At 50.1% G+C, this 15,541-nt stretch overlaps 1 protein-coding gene across 3 annotated transcripts in view; it reads right to left on the bottom strand.

Annotated features, from left to right (window-relative positions):
* The window catches only part of CPAMD8 (C3 and PZP like alpha-2-macroglobulin domain containing 8), a 99,906-nt gene that overhangs the window by 31,069 nt on the left and 53,296 nt on the right, over nucleotides 1–15,541 (bottom strand). For all 3 annotated transcript variants that reach the window (XR_006342590.1, XM_043911078.1, XM_043911077.1), the window contains exons 21-25: nucleotides 13,889–14,042; nucleotides 13,343–13,473; nucleotides 7,832–7,883; nucleotides 1,331–1,629; nucleotides 498–723 (exon numbers count right to left, since the gene is read on the bottom strand). Coding sequence is in view for 2 of the 3 variants with exons in the window: in XM_043911078.1 (XP_043767013.1) it covers nucleotides 498–723; nucleotides 1,331–1,629; nucleotides 7,832–7,883; nucleotides 13,343–13,473; nucleotides 13,889–14,042 (862 nt within the window). In the remaining variant the exon portion in view is untranslated. The remainder of the gene's footprint in view (nucleotides 1–497; nucleotides 724–1,330; nucleotides 1,630–7,831; nucleotides 7,884–13,342; nucleotides 13,474–13,888; nucleotides 14,043–15,541) is intronic.

Genomic DNA, 15,541 nt, shown 5'->3' with positions numbered 1-15,541 from the left:
CACTTTCTACTCCTATGCCTGGGCTACAGGAGACAATCCAGTGCTCAAGAAGTCCCTGGCCACAGCCTCTTACCCTGGCTCAGTAAGCTCTCTAAGCATTTGAAATGGTCCTGCCCCTCTCACCTGGACCCCCAGAGCCCCTACCCTCCACCCCATACCTGGCTAACTTCACCTGGCCTTTCAGCCTGCTTGTATATCACCTCAGACACACTGCCCTCACGAAGTTCACTACCCACCCCTCAGGGTCACCCCACAGAGGGCTAGGACCTGCCTCCTCAGTCAGCCTTGAGCCCCCAGAGGGCAGGCTTGGGGGCCTCTCTGAGTCTGGCCCCAGCACCCAGCACAGAGAAGGCACTGGAAGTTGCTTGCCGGTCAGGTGAGTGGGTATGTGGCTAAAGGCCCCAAAGGCGCATGCCCCCAGCCAAACCCGAATGAGAATGAACCTGAAGTGACACTTGCCCCCATCCTCCCCAAGCCAGGCTGCAGGGCAGACACACCTATGATGGAGGCGGCTGCGCGCTCAGACCCGGGGATGGCGCTGTGCGGGACCCCCAGGGTGAAGGCTTCGCTGTAGCTCTCATCTGCTTCCACCTTCCTCCAGATGCGGAACTCGCCCACAGAACCCCAGCCAGTGGAGAAACCGATGAACTGGACCTCTGGTGGCTTGGGGAGGGTCCAGGCCATGATGACAGATTCATTGGATGGCTCTGGACCATGGCCAACCTGGAAAAAGAGGCCAAGGCTGCTGGGTGCTGGCAGGAAGCATGAAGCTGGGTTCAGGCATGGTCAGAGGCCTTGGCCACATTCACGGGGTGGGGTGGGATTCTCACGGCATCAGCAGTGAGAGAAACTAGAAACCACACTGTTCATTAAACACCCAACAGAGACACAAGTGGGGCATCTGCAGGTTCCAAAGTCATTGGGCTCCCTGGAACCTTTGCATATTTCGTTCCCTCTGCTTGAAACATCCTCTGCTTCAGTTTGCCTGGCGAACTCCTATGCATACTTCAAAACACCACCTGGCTATACCCCTCCTCCAGGAAGCTGTTAACACATACTTCTTTTCTCTCCTTTGCTTGGCCCAGAAAGTGTCCACAGTCCTCATCTTACCTGCTCATACCCACATCCTTTCTCCCTGGCCTCCCAGATTCCTAGGTACCTCCTCGGCCACAGTTCTCACTAGTTTTAGGGAAGCAACGCCAGGCAGACTGTAAGCAACTTGAGGGCTGCCTTGTGTTTCCTCCTCCCATCACATCCCATGGATCAGGAAGGAACAAGTGTCAGAGGACCAGATGGCTCCCATGCCCGCCCCAGGCAAACCCAGTCATGCCTGGATGAGCCCGCTGTGCCAGCTGATCCAGAATGTTCTGAATTCATCCCAGGAGAGGATCTTGGCCGTGGGTGTGCTGGCCACCGGCTCACCCATCTTGCTGGTGGAGATCCAGGATCTGGTGTTCTGGTGCCCTCCCAGAACAATCTCGATCATGCCTGCGGTGTCCTGGGGCCCTGGGGACAAGGCCACGCGGGCATCGTTGTGGGCTCGCACGGCCACGTCAAAACGGGTGAGGCGCAGTGGCCGCTGCACATACTGGAACTCGTATTTGTTGGGCGTGGAGATGTGGACTCTCTCTGGATAGAGGGAAGGAGATGAGGTGTTCAGGGGGCACCAGAAGCATCCTTCCGTCCTCCCCCTGCCCATGCCCAGGAGCATCGGGACCTCAGGGGACCCGTCTCAGTGTGGCTCCCCACGAAGCTGCAGGAAGCACAGTGGGATGGAGCTGGTTTGATGACCTCTTTGTCAATAGAACACAAAAGATGAAACACTCACAGAGATAAATCCTACAAAAGGTGGGCAAGACCCGTACGCTGGGAACTGCAAAATGCTGCTGAAACTAAAGATGCAAATCAGTGGAGAGCTAGACTGTGTTCGTGGGTCAGAAGATAACATTGTGAAGATGCTAATTAGCCCCCCAAACTGATCTATAGATTCGATGCAATCCCAATCAAAATCCCAGCAGGGTCTTTTGAAGACATTGCAAAGCTGATTTCAGAATTTATGTGGAAACTCAAAGGATCCAGAAAAGTAAAAATAACTTTGATAAACAAGAAGGACTCACACCATCTGACAATGAGACTTACTCCAAAGCTATGGCAATCACAAGAGTGTAGCATCGGTGTCAATACTGACAAATGCTCAGTGGAACAGAAGAGGGAGTCCGGAAATGGACCCATACATGTATACACAACTGATTTTCAACAAAGGTGCAAAAGCAATTCAACAGCAAAAGTCCTCAACAAATGATGTTAGAACAATGAAGTCTCCAGGTGAAGAAAAAGGAACTCTGATCCATACCTTGCATGGGCTCCAAGAGTTAACTTGAAATGGATTATTTTACAAATGTAAAGCCTAAAACTATAAAACTTTGGGAAGAAAATGTAGGATTGAGCAAAGATTTCTTAGATACAACAAGCAAAAATAATCCATAAAAGGAAAAAGTGATAAGCATCATTAAAATGAAAAACTTCTGCTCTTTAAAAGACACTATTAAGATAATGAAAAGACAAGGTATAGACTGGCAGAAATATTTTTGCAAAGCATTCATCTGATAAAGGACTTGGAGCCAGAATACATTTTTAAATACTCTCAAAAACCAAATACAAATAAACAATTCAACTTTTAAAAAGCTAAAAGATCTGATCAGACACTTCACCCCCGCAAAAAATACTGACAGCAAATAAGCATATGAAAAGGTGCTTAATATCATGAGTCATGATGGAAAGGCAAATTAAAACCATAGTGAGATACCACTAGACACCTATTAGAATGACTAAAATTAAACAGATGATACTAAGTGTTGGTTAGAATGGGGCAGAACTGGCTTATCCAGTGCCTGTGGGAACGCAAAATAGTACTATCATTTTGGGAAATAGTTTGACAGCTTCTTAAAAAGTTAAAAACATACCTACTATATGCATTAGCTATTCCACTCCTAGGTATCGATTCAAGAGTAAGGAAAACACATTACCCATACAAAGACTTGGGCACAAATTTTCATAGTAGCTCATGTGAAATAGTCCCAAACTGGAAATAACTCAAATATCCTTCAACAGGTGAGTAGATAAACAATGTGTTATACAAACATCCAATGGAATCCTGCTGAGACTTAAAATGATTGAATTACTGATACACACAACATGGTCAAATCTCAAAATTCTTTTGTTGAGTAAAAGAAGCCAGACAAAAAGGAGAGCATCCTGTATGATTCCACTTACATAAAATTCTAAAAAGTACAAAGTAATCTATAGAGACAGAAAGCAGACCAGTGGTTCTCTAGAGACAAGAGTGGAGAGGAATGAGGAATTTCAAAGGGGCATGACTTTAGAGTTAATAAAAATCTTCATTATCTTAATTGTGGTGATGGCTTCACAGATGTTTCTCAACATTGATCAAACTACACTTAAAATATGTCTAATTCATTGTATGTCAATTATACCTCAATAAACATGTTAAAAATGTTACTGACCTTACTTTGAATACAAATATATTCAGCTTAGTGTGGATTATAATATAAAAAATACAAACAATATGCAAATGTCCAGTAATGTTTCAAAATGTTCCATAATGATCAAATTATGGGGCAGTCATTTAATGGACCATAATGAAGCTGTTTTGAAGTGCTTTATAAAGAGTTTATAAACAATACAATAACAAGGAAAAGTGCTGAGGATATATTAAGTGAAAAAGCCAAGACATAAAACTGTATGACTCATGAGTCACAACTATGCTAAAACAAGCAATAATCAATCCTAGGAAAGTGAATACAACAAAATGTCTTTGTATGTGAACTAGAGGAGACAGTTTTTGTATTTCTATTTTTATAAATTTTCTCTAGTACATAGGTATTGCTTTTTCCTTTCCCAATTTTAAAAATTGTGATAAAACACACATAATGCAAAATTTGCCATCTTAAACCATTTTTAAGTGTACAGGTCAGTGGCATTAAATGCATTCACATTGTTTAAACATCACCAGCATCCACCCCAAGAACTCTTTTCATCTTGTAAAACTAAAGCTCTGTATCCATTAAACAATAAATTTTAAAAACACCACCACCAACAAAAAAACAATAAATCTCTATTTTCCTCTCCCCCAGCTCCTGAAAACCACTACCCTACTTTCTGTCTCTAGGATCTTGACTACTCTAGGGGGATCATATAAGTGGAATCATACAGTATTTGTGCACATGCATTTTTTAAGATTTATTATGGGACCATTTTTAAAAGTCTTTATTGAATTTGTTACAGTATTGCTACCATTATAAGTTCTGGTTTCTTGTCTGCAAGGCATGTGGGACCTTAGCTCTCTGACCAGGGATTGAACCTGCACCGCCTGCATTGGAAGGCGAGGTCTGTCCTAATCACTGGACTGCCAGGGAAGTCCTCATGCACTGGCTTTTAAAAATGCTTTTAATTTAAAATTTACTGAGATAATTACAGATTCATACATGACTCTGCGTGTCTGCCTGCTAAGCTGCTTCAGTCATGTCCAACTCTTTGCAACCTCTTTGCAACTGTAGCCCTCCAGGTTTCTCTGTTCATGGGATTCTCCAGGCAAGAATACCGGAGTGGGTTGCCATGCCCTCCTCCAGAGGATCTTCCAGACCCAGGAATCAAACCTTATGACTTCTGCATTGGCAGGTAGGTTCTTTACCCCTAGCACCACCCTGAAAGCCCATATGTGGCTCTAAGAAATAACAAAGAGAAACCTTTGACCCAGTTTCCCCAAAGGTAACATCTCGCAAAATTCTAGTATACTACCATTACCAGGATACTGGTACTCTTAGAATCCCGTGATCTCATTCAGATTTCTCCAGTTCTATTTGTGTGGGATCCCTCTTGTTGCGCTTTTATCACCATATTCACACCCTTTATCCCCACCCCAACAATGACTAATATGACCACCATCTCTAAAATTTTGTCATTTGGAAAATGTTATAGAAAGAATCTTTTATGTATTCTTTTAGGATTGATTCTTTTTTTTTTTTTTTTTTTTACTCAATCCCCTTCATTTTAGTTGCTGCATATTATCAATAGTTTTTTCCTTTTTATCTCTGGTTCATATTCTGACATATGGACAGACCACAATTTGCTTAACCGTTCACCCACGGAAGGACATCTAGGCTGTCTTCAGTTTGTGCTGTGTTTGTGTTTAGTCGCTCAGGCGTATCTGACTGTGTGACCCCATGGGCTGTAGCCCACCAGGCTCCTCTGCCCACGGGATTCTCCAGGTAAGAATACTGGAGTGGGTTGCCATACCCTCCTCCAGGGGTTCTTCCCAACCCAGGGATCAAAGCCAGGTCTGCTGCACTGCAGGTGGAATCTTTACCGTCTGAGCTACCAACTGATACGAACATTTGTATACAGGTTTTTGTATGAATGCAAGTCTTCGTTTCTTTGAAGAAATGCCTAAGAGTATAATTGCTAGTGGGTATGCTGACAGCATGTTGTTTTTTTAAGTCATCAAACTGTCCTAAGAAACCACAGTGGCTGTACCACTTTACATTCCCACCAGCAGTGTATGAAAGATCCAACTTGTCCACATCCTGGCCACCTTCTCATGTTGTCACTACTTTTTATTTTACTCATTCTGATAGGTGTGCCCTGATAACTTATTGCCTTTCAATGTGCTAAGGGCTTCCCTGGTGGCTCAGTGGTAATGAGTGGGTCACCTGCCAATGCAGGAGACATGGGTTCGATCCCTGATCCAGGGAGATCCCACATGCCGTGGAGCAACTAAGCCTGTGCGTCACTGAGAGGGTAACAGGCAGGAAGGCTGGGGTACCCAAGAGGAGGAAATAGGTTGCAAGTGTCAGATGTTTTTTTTTCTCTCCCTCTTAAGTGGCAGGAAGAAACAAACTACAAGTGTCAGACTTTTTTTCCTTCTCTATACAAAATTAAAAGGAGGTTTCTTTTAAAAGTCTGTGTTGCCAGGATGACACTTGGATCCACCTGAACTTAACTTTTCTCAAACCTTGAGCTAACCAATGTGTTTTTCTTAAGTTGCATTAATGAACTATGTACTTACCTTAGACTCTGCCTTTCTTCAAGTTGGTTCTGCCTAAGACTCAGAACCAATAACGGCTCAACAAACCAGTATGTTTTACTCATGGAAATGTTCTCTTAAGCTATGTTAATGAAACTATGTATGTGCTTGGAAACCTGCCTTTCTTCAAGATTCATGTCAACTGTCTTATGGCCCGGGATGATTCACCTGGTGCGAATGTTATCTCAAAATTCATGTTGTGGGTGAGGGGTCGAGTGCAACTGAGTTTTGAGACATTTCCTTTCTTTAATTAGCAGCTTTCGGAATAGGTATATAACTTCTTGCTATAAGCTAGCAAGGGGGCACTCTTTCTGCCCCCTTCTGATGTCTGTGTCAGGAGCTTTCTCTATCTCTTTTACACTTTAATAAAACTTTATTACACAAAAGCTCTGAGCAGTCAACCCTCGACACTGGCCCTGAATCAAATTCCTCTCCCTCGGAAGGCCAAGGATCCCGGCGTCGCTCACGGCTCATAGCAGCAACCTTTCACCACAGCTACTGAGCCCTGCTCTAGAGCCCGTGAGCCGCAGCTACTAAAGATCCCATACTCGAGAGCCTGTGCTCCGCAACAGGAGAGGCCCCCACCATGAAAAGCCCGCACATCACATCTAGAGAGTAGCCCCTGCTCGCCACAACCAGAGAAAAGCCCACTCAGCAATGGAGACTCAGCACAACTAAAAATAAATTGAAAGTCACTCAGTCGTGTCCAACTCTTTGCAACCCCATGGACTGTAGAGTCTGTGGAATTCTCCAGGTCAGAATACTGGAGTGGGTAGCCTTTCCCTTCTCCGGGGTGATCTTCCCAACCCAGGGATTGAACCCAGGTCTTCCACATTGCAGGTGGATTCTTTACCAGCTGAGCCACAAGGACGTCCCCCAAAATAAAGACATACAATTATTTACAAAATCATTTGAGTATACATGTGATGTCTTGCTATTTGCTGCAAAAAGGGGAGGGGGGATGTCAGAAGGAAGCCCGGGTCCAGAGTGTGGCAGCAGGGAGGTGGTTCGCCTAGGGGTTGGCGTCACCTGGGGATTCCATCTCACATCCTCTGCCCTGCCTCTCGGCAAAACCTGCCAGATGAGCATCCAGTGCCAGGCCCAGCCCAAGCTCCAAACTGGAGGGCTCTCTGAGGAGGGGTTGGATGGGGTGGGGTCAGACCCTCCCATAGGCAGCTCAGGCTCACGTTCCTCCCAGCACTGACATGACCCCACCAAGGCAGAGGTGTGGAAGCTTCTTTCTCTGGCCACTCCACTCCCTGGGCATTCCGTACCCACTTCCAGATCATGGGCAGGCTTAATGTCAATTTCAGGGGATCAGGGTGGACCCCAGATCTCACACTTCCTGGAACCTATCTTAATTTCCCCCACCCTCCTCTGCTACCCCTGGGTTCTGGGTCACCCTCCCAGCTTTCCCATGATGTGACTCTAGACCTCCCTTCCCCAGACAGTCAGTTCCTCACTCGGGACTCCAAGTTCCACAGCCCCATCCCCTGACGGCAATCTCTTTTCTTGTTGGCACCTGCACTCAACCATCATGACGTGCTTACTTCCTGCCTGGCAGAAGACCAGTCCTCACCCTGGCTTACATCTGTCCCTAGCTGGGACATTTCAGTGGCTTTGCTGTGGTGTCCCCAGCCCCGAGGCAGGACAGGTGTCCACTCGGCAGCAAAGAAGTTGCAACAGTGTAGGTGTAAGTCTTCGGCAGGGTGGGCATGGGGGACTCACCATTGGGACAGAAGAAAGCGCTGTAGGTGTACGATCGGGGGGCTCCTTCAGGCTGAAACAGAGAAACGTGGAAAACTGAACACTAGTGGAGGCAGTCGCTGCACGGGCCGCTGTCCCACGGCCGCAGACTCGGAGCTGCTGAGTCTGGACCCCGCAGGACGATGCCACAAGTGTACGGAGATGGACCCGGCCTTCTACCTCCCGTGTCCAGATGGGGAAACTGAGGCTCACTTCCCTTTCCCTGGGTTCTAGTCAAACTCACCAACCACGCCTAGAGTTGGCAGGCTTCTCACACCCCTACCCACCCTCCTGACCACTCCTTCCACCCAGATCCCAGCCCGGCTTCTCCCTCTGGGTAAAGAACACAATGACTCAAAGGCTGCCAGGATCCACGGCCCCATCTGACCTCCAAGAGCATTGAGAACGGGGCACCCAGGTCTGCCAAGGGCGGGGGTCTCTGTCCCACCATCCAGTGCCCCCTCTGCCTCCCATCCCTCACGGTCCTGCTCCCACCCCCTCCACGACGCCACCCAGTAGGCAGTTGCTTGTTCTCTTCACAGGGAGCACCCGAGAACCTCCCTCGTGGTCCAGTGGTTGAGAATCCGCCTGCCAATGCAGGAGACACAGGTTCGATCTCTGATCTGGGAAGATTACACAGGCTAAACCACGCAACATAACTCCTGAGCCAGCACTCTGGAGCCCATACATGGCGACAAGAGAAGCTACCGAATGAGAAGCCCGACCACTGCAACTAGAGAAAGCCCGCGCGCAGCAACAAAGACCCAGCCCAGCCAACAATAAATAATTTTTTTTTAAAAAGGGGAGCACTCGAAGTTTAATGGGATACACCTTGTGGGGTTTCACCTGACCCGTGGGATTCTAACTTTTCCAGGTCTCCTTTAGCAGTGTCAGCAAATTGGTGACCTGGAGCCACTTGAGGTCAGATCTTAAAGTGTTAAACTTTGACCACTGCCGCCAGCCAGCCTCCTGGGGTCCCGATTTCTCCGTGATGGGTCAACTCCAGACATCTGATCTATATTACTTCTGGGCATGCCTGTGAGGGCATCTCTTGAAGGAGCCAGCATTTGAATGGATGGACTGTGATGCAAATGGCCCTCCCCAGTGTGGGTAACCCCCAAACACTCCACTGAGGGCCCAAATACAACAAAAGGCAGAAGAGGGATGAATTCTCTCTCTGCCAGACAGTTTTTGAGTTGGGGCATTGATCTTCTCTGCCCTTGACGCTCCTGGTTTGCAGGCCTTCAAAACTGCAGACTGTGGATTTCTCAGCCTCCATGATTGATTTCTCAGCCTCCATGACCGTGTAAGCTTTGCAGGTGGTGCTAGTGGTAAAGAACCCGCCTGCCAATGCACAGGATGTAAGAGACACGGGTTCGATCCCTGGCTCGGGAAGATCCCCTGGAGGAGGTCATGGCAACCCACTCCAGTATTCTTGCCTGGAGAATCCCATGGACAGAGAAGTCTGGTGGGCTGCAGTCCATGGGGTCGCAAAGAGTAGGACACAACTGAAGCAACTTAGCACACATGACCGTGTAAGCCCGTTGCTTATAATAAATCTCTTTCTAGAGAGAGATTTATGTCCGATTGGCTCTGTTTCTCCAGAGAACCCTAATACACCCACTGCTTGCTGGGTGACCCAGGGCCACTCACTTAACCTCTCTGGGCCTCTACTTGCCAGCATTGGAAGGATTGATGCTGAAGCTGAAACTCCAATACTTTTGGCCACCAGATGTGAAGAACTTACTCATTGGAAAAGACCCTGATGCTAGGAAAAATTGAGGTCGGGAGGAGAAGGGGACAACAGAGGATGAAATGGTTGGATGGCATCACCGACTCGATGGACATGAGTTTGAGTAAACTCTGGGAGTTGGTGATGGACAGGGAGGCCTGGCATGCTGCGATTCATGGGGTCGCAAAGAGTCAGACAGGACTGAGCGACTGAACAGAGCTGAACTGAAGATGGAGGTGATGACGGCATTGACCCCGATGTGAGGGTTAGGTGTACTTCAGACAGGGCTGGCGTCTTCTCGGTGCTACTGAACAGTCGGTTCTTGTTAGGTCTTCTCATTGCCCTCCCTCCACCCCCTGCCCCCAGGCCTCTGCAGATGCTGCAGAGACGGCCATCATCCATCCAGGGTCTGTACTCATGAGTCCAGGAGGCGCCTGTCTGGATCACGTCCGCTTCCCGCTATCAACCCACTTCACCCACACAGGCCACAACCAGAGGTCCCCGCCGAGCAACTAGGTGACAAACCTTCAGCGAAACAGCCCATGGTTGGCACCAAGAGGCCAAGCACACCCTTGTGGATGACACTGAGCCGTCACCAGCAGGACTGTCATCTCACGCCCAGCACACCTGACGTGGAGTCTGCAGGCTACCTGCTCAGCCAAGGCTCCAAGGGGAGCCCCCAAGGGTCTGCTTGGGCCTCAGCAACCCCCTTACCAGTCTATCAGCTCGGTCTCTTGCTGGAAAAGAGGCTGTCACTGGACAGGGCCTGGCCATTGTAAACCTATGATGGCTATACAGTCATAAAAATGATTCGTAACTCAGATGTCTATCGATGGGTGAACAGATACAGTGGAACATTACACAGCCATGAAAAGGGACGAGGCACTGATACACGCTACAATATAGGACTTATATGTGGGGAAAGAGCGTAGTCAGTAGGGCTAATACGAATATGAAAAACAGCAGACTATAGATGGGGCTTCCCTGGTGGCGGAGCAGTATCCACCTGCAACACAGGAGACGTGGGAAGATCCCCCAGAGGAGGAAGTGGCAACCCACTCCAGGGTGCTCGCCTGGGAAATCCCATGGGACAGAGGAGCCTGGCGGGCTACAGTCTGTGGGGTTGCAAGAGTCAGACACGACTGAGTGACTAAACTACCACTGCAATGTAAGCAGACCTCAAAAACATCATGCTAAGTGAAAGAAGCCAGAGAGGAAAGCCCTCAGAGTGTATGATTCCATTTACACTCAATGTTCAGAACACGCAGATCCCGAGACAGCCCTTCCTCTGGTGCTGAGCATGGCCTCTGACCATCCAGGGTCTCCTGGACACACCCCCACCCCAGCATAGCCTTTGAAATAGCCAGGGGGGCTGGCCTGGCCACTCAGCCCTATGTCTTCTTCCAGCTCAACTCAGAGGGGACTCTGGTGCCAGCCTCTTGCCTTCACGCTGCCCTGGCTTTTAGTTGATCCTGGGTTCCAATCTCCATTGCCTCTGTGCTCGAGCCAGCTGCCAGTCAGGTTCCAAAACAAAGTCCCTGAGAAATGTCACTATTATTATCTCTGGCAGGACTTTTCTGCAACCTTATAGCACATAACGGTGCTTCATTCTTATCTGTTCTAGGGATTTATCTATTCTGGACATTTCATATGTATGGGATCTTACACTATGCAGTCTTTTGTGTCTGGCTTCTTTCAGTCAGCATAATGTTTTCAAGGTTCATCTACACTGGAGCACAAATCAGTGCTTCATTCCTTTTCATGACTGAGTAATATTCCATGATATTGGGAACCTGTATCCCCTTGCACCATGTTTATTCATTCATCAGCTGACGGACATTTCCTAAAATGGAAAAGGCATCCCCGGCTTGTGTCCAGGATCCCCCAGTTGACCATTATAAATGCCTGGATGACAGCGGCTCCCATTTCTGTAGCACTCAGGCCAGGAACCCAAGAGATGCCTTCCACACACACTCTCATTTAACTGCCCAGCAGTTCCCATTTGAACTCAAAGCAGTCTCTCCAGAGCCCAACTCTGGCCAAAAGGGTAGACCCCCTTTCACTCCTGTGACGCCCGCGAGGCTCTCCTCGTGGCTCTGAATTATGTCGGCCTTCTTTTCGATTCTGTGAACTCCACTGAGACACAGTGGGGTGATCGAAGGCTCTCCGGCAAAAGTTCGGAAGGTCATAATCCCCTGAGCCACTGGGGAGCCGGGCGGGATGGCAGTGGCCCCTCTTCCACTCGACACAGCGCTCGTGATGGAGCAGCCATCACTTCCTCCCGACCACGTGCCTCTCGGGAATGGCCTTTCTGTTGTATTCGGCCTCCAGCCGGGTCGGTGGCACGTGACGTCTGGTCAGGGTCCATCGCGTAACAGAGCGAGTGAACCATGCACCCGGAGTTCCACGGTGGGACGAGATGGGAGAAGCCGCGCACCCAGCACTTCCTGCTTCATCAGTCTATTTCTCTAGCTCACGCTTCAGTCTTTGCACTGACATTTCAGGTCTTCTGATGCCTACATCATACCTCCCGTCTCCTAGAGCTGAGTGTACATAGCTGGACCAGGGGATGCTGCAGACACTGGAAACAGCTGAGCAGTGCGAGTGGGAGGAACAGGAGAATCCTTCTCTGTGCATCTTAGAAATTCCTCTTGCAGAGGAAAGGGACAAGAGCTCCAGGCCTCCAGGTCGGGCTGGCTGCTCTGGGGGCGGCTCGCTGCCTCCTCGGATGGAGGGAGGGCAGGCTGTGGCTCAGGAGTGTGCACAGGGCTTTGCAGCGGGTCACCAAGGATTTCTGCATTTCCTGTCGAGGCCATCCCACTCCTGCTGGTTCGTGGAGACTGTATGCCTCATCCGATGACACACTGGTCCCTGAGGACTCCATCACGTCATGTCAACAAAGCTGCAGCAATGACCCGTCCGCCTCCGGGAGTTCCGCCCAGCTCGCGTGTGACTCCTGGTGCTGATGGAAACCATTCGCGCTCAGCTCCACCAGGACTGCAGCTGGGAGGGAGGGCAGCTGTTTGCAGCTGGGCCGCTGGGGAGGGGCAAACACTCGGGGCTTCAGCACTTCAGCGGGGCTGCCGCGTGCTCTCCAAGCAGCAGTAAACAGGAGTCTGACCAGAGCTCTGGGCTCTAAAGCATCCGAGCAGCCCCAGAAAAGATGGGGCATCGTTGTTCCCACAAGCCCAGCATTGTGAGATGCTGTGTGCATTCTCCAACCTCCCCTATGCTGTGGGGTGAGTGTGAGCACCCAATCCTACAGAGCAGACTGGGAATCAGAAGGCATTCAATGAGCCCCAAGCACAAATGGCAGATCCCAGATGCACAGCTGAGAGGGGAGGCGAGGCGGGGTCGGGGGGCGGGGGTGGCGGCGGTCTGGGCGCCTTGGCTGGAGGCTGTGTCCTTCCCAAACGGGCATTCCAAGGACAGCCGTCCAAATGCTGGGTCGCAGTCTCTACAATTGTTTATGACAAACGGGCAGCCAGGAGACAGAGGCACGCCACCCTCCACGGCGATCGACCCCGGGGGTCAGGACACTTCCCTGCAGCCTTTGCGAGCCCCACATCCCTGCACCAAAGCCTCTTCTGCCACTTGGAGAGGGGATGGCTGACATGGTCCTTCAGCCCCAGGCCCCAGAGCAGGACTGGTGGGCGCTGCCCTGGCCCTGGCTCGGGGAAGGCCCACACAGCCCAGCCCCCACCTCACTGGGGAGCGAATCAGGCCCTGGCCAAGTGCTTCGAGCAAGGACATGGGCTTACCTCGACCATCACACTGCGCCGGACGTGGTCCCTTCCGATGGGGACCCTTCTGTCAGCGTAATTCTCCTCTGGGGGTCTGACCGACTTCCCATCCCGGCAGCAGCTCGTTTCTCTGTAAGCCAGAGCTTTGGCTGCGGAGATTTGAGTACTTGGTGCTGGTTCTCAAAACAGGACCCCATCCGATGTTCTTCTGTCCCCCACTCTTGTCCCAGGCTTCCCAGGTATGCATGCATGCATATGAGTGCACATGATGCATGCTGCATATATGTGAGTGCATATATATGCATGAGCGCACATGTGTGCAAGTGTTAAGTGCATGTGTATGCTACATTGGTGGGGCATTCTAAGAGCCTGGCTGCCCCCAGATGTGGCCCCCTACCTTTTGATCACTCCCTCTGGACTGATCCCAGCAGTTCCCCCGGTAGCTCCCTTGTCCCTCGACCTCATGTTCTGCCCTACTGACCTTTTCCCCATGCCTGGATTCAGCACCTGGACCCCTTGGTGTCCTGGAGAGGGGAGATGTCCCAATAAGCACGTGAACCTCACCTGTGATGTTGCTGAGACCCAGGTCGCCAAAGGACAGAACCACCCAGGTGGGCTCCGTCTCCCCGGAGGCCACACACGTCTTCTTGGTCAGTTGGCGTTTGCCAGGATGTCCGACAAACTGGATGCCCTTGGGAACTGATATCTTCATGTAGACCTGGGGAGGGTGGCAAGCATCCATGGTACCCAGAATCTGCACACCCTCCCAGCACGCCTCACTGTCCACTGTACTCCGTCCACCCTTCTCCCCAAGCCTTCTCCCCAAACCACACTCCCCATGAGAAACCCCCTTTGCATTTCTTATCAGAACCAACTACTCGGGCTTCCGTGGTGGTCCAGTGGTTAAGAATCTGCCTCACAATGCAAGGGACACCAGTTGGATTCCTGGTCTGGGAAGATCCCACATGACGTGGAGCAATTAAGCCCGCGTGCTGCAGTTAGTGGGCCCACCTCCAGCAACTACTGATGCCTTCGTGCTCTAGAGCCTATACTCTGCAATGAGAGGCCACCGCCATGAGAAGCCCGCATCCTGCAACTAGAGAGTAGCCCCTGCTCTTCCCAACTAGAGAAAGCTCACATGCAGCAATGAAGACCCAGCACAACCAAAAATAAATAAATGTTAAAAAAAAAAGAACCAACTCCTCAACATTGTCCTGCTGAGAGCCCCCTGCTTCCCTCAATCCCCCACACCCTCCCTGGTCCAGCGCCCCTTGGGGACCAAGGTCGATTCAAGGGCTGCTTATCTACCTCAAATCCTCCCCAGCCAAGGGATAAGAGAAGCCACTCCACATGCAGGCCTCGCAAAGCACTTCCTCTGACCCTCTCTCCAACCATGGAGGTCCACTGCATCATAACAGAGCTTGGTGTACACGTGTACACACGTGCGTGTGTATATGTGTGTGCCGTGCATGCATGCATCTCTGTGTGCACATCTACCTGTGGAGTAGGCATGGCACTTCGAGACACGAGTGCACTTGTGTGAAGGCGCATGTCTCTGCATATGTGTGCAAGCATAACTATCTACACGCATGTGTGCACACCACGTATCTATGTGCATGTTGTGTGTACATGTGTTCATACCCCTCGATCTACAACATGCTCTTTGCTCCCCATCTAATTGTCCAACAGTGGGTTCAGGCACCCTCCTAGGAACTCAAGAGACAGGTCTGAGCAAGACACGTGAGTGAGGCCTGAGCCTTAGAGGCTCACTGCACCTAAGTCACACACACAGTCAAATGTGTACAAGGAAGATTTACAGCAGCAAGTGTGACAGTGTTTGAATACTGCCTACGGGCAGGCCCAGCCGACCTGAGTGAGAATGGTTGGTCCATTCGGGGGCTCCCCCATCCTCCTCAAGACATCATTCTCCAGAAAGTTCTTCCAGGGAGGAAAGAAGAAATTCAAGCATCAAGTATTGATGTGATCCATTTTCTGGGTCCTGGGAGGAACCAACGGTCCAGGCTGAGGGGTGGGATCGGCCTGCTTTCCTGGAACCTCCAGACCAGCACATGGGAAGTGTGTGTGTTAGTCGCTCAGGCGTGTCCGACTCTTTGTGACTCCATGGACTGTAACCCACCAGGGTCCTCTGTCCATGGGGCTCTCCTGTTCCTAAAATTGAACACGTGGACACACCTGTTGCCCAGCAAGGATGCCTTC

Source organism: Cervus elaphus, chromosome 9 (assembly GCF_910594005.1).
Source record: "Cervus elaphus chromosome 9, mCerEla1.1, whole genome shotgun sequence".
Lineage (NCBI taxonomy): Eukaryota > Metazoa > Chordata > Mammalia > Artiodactyla > Cervidae > Cervus > Cervus elaphus.
Note: the sequence above shows the minus strand (reverse complement) of the source record. Positions and strands in the feature narration are given on the sequence as shown.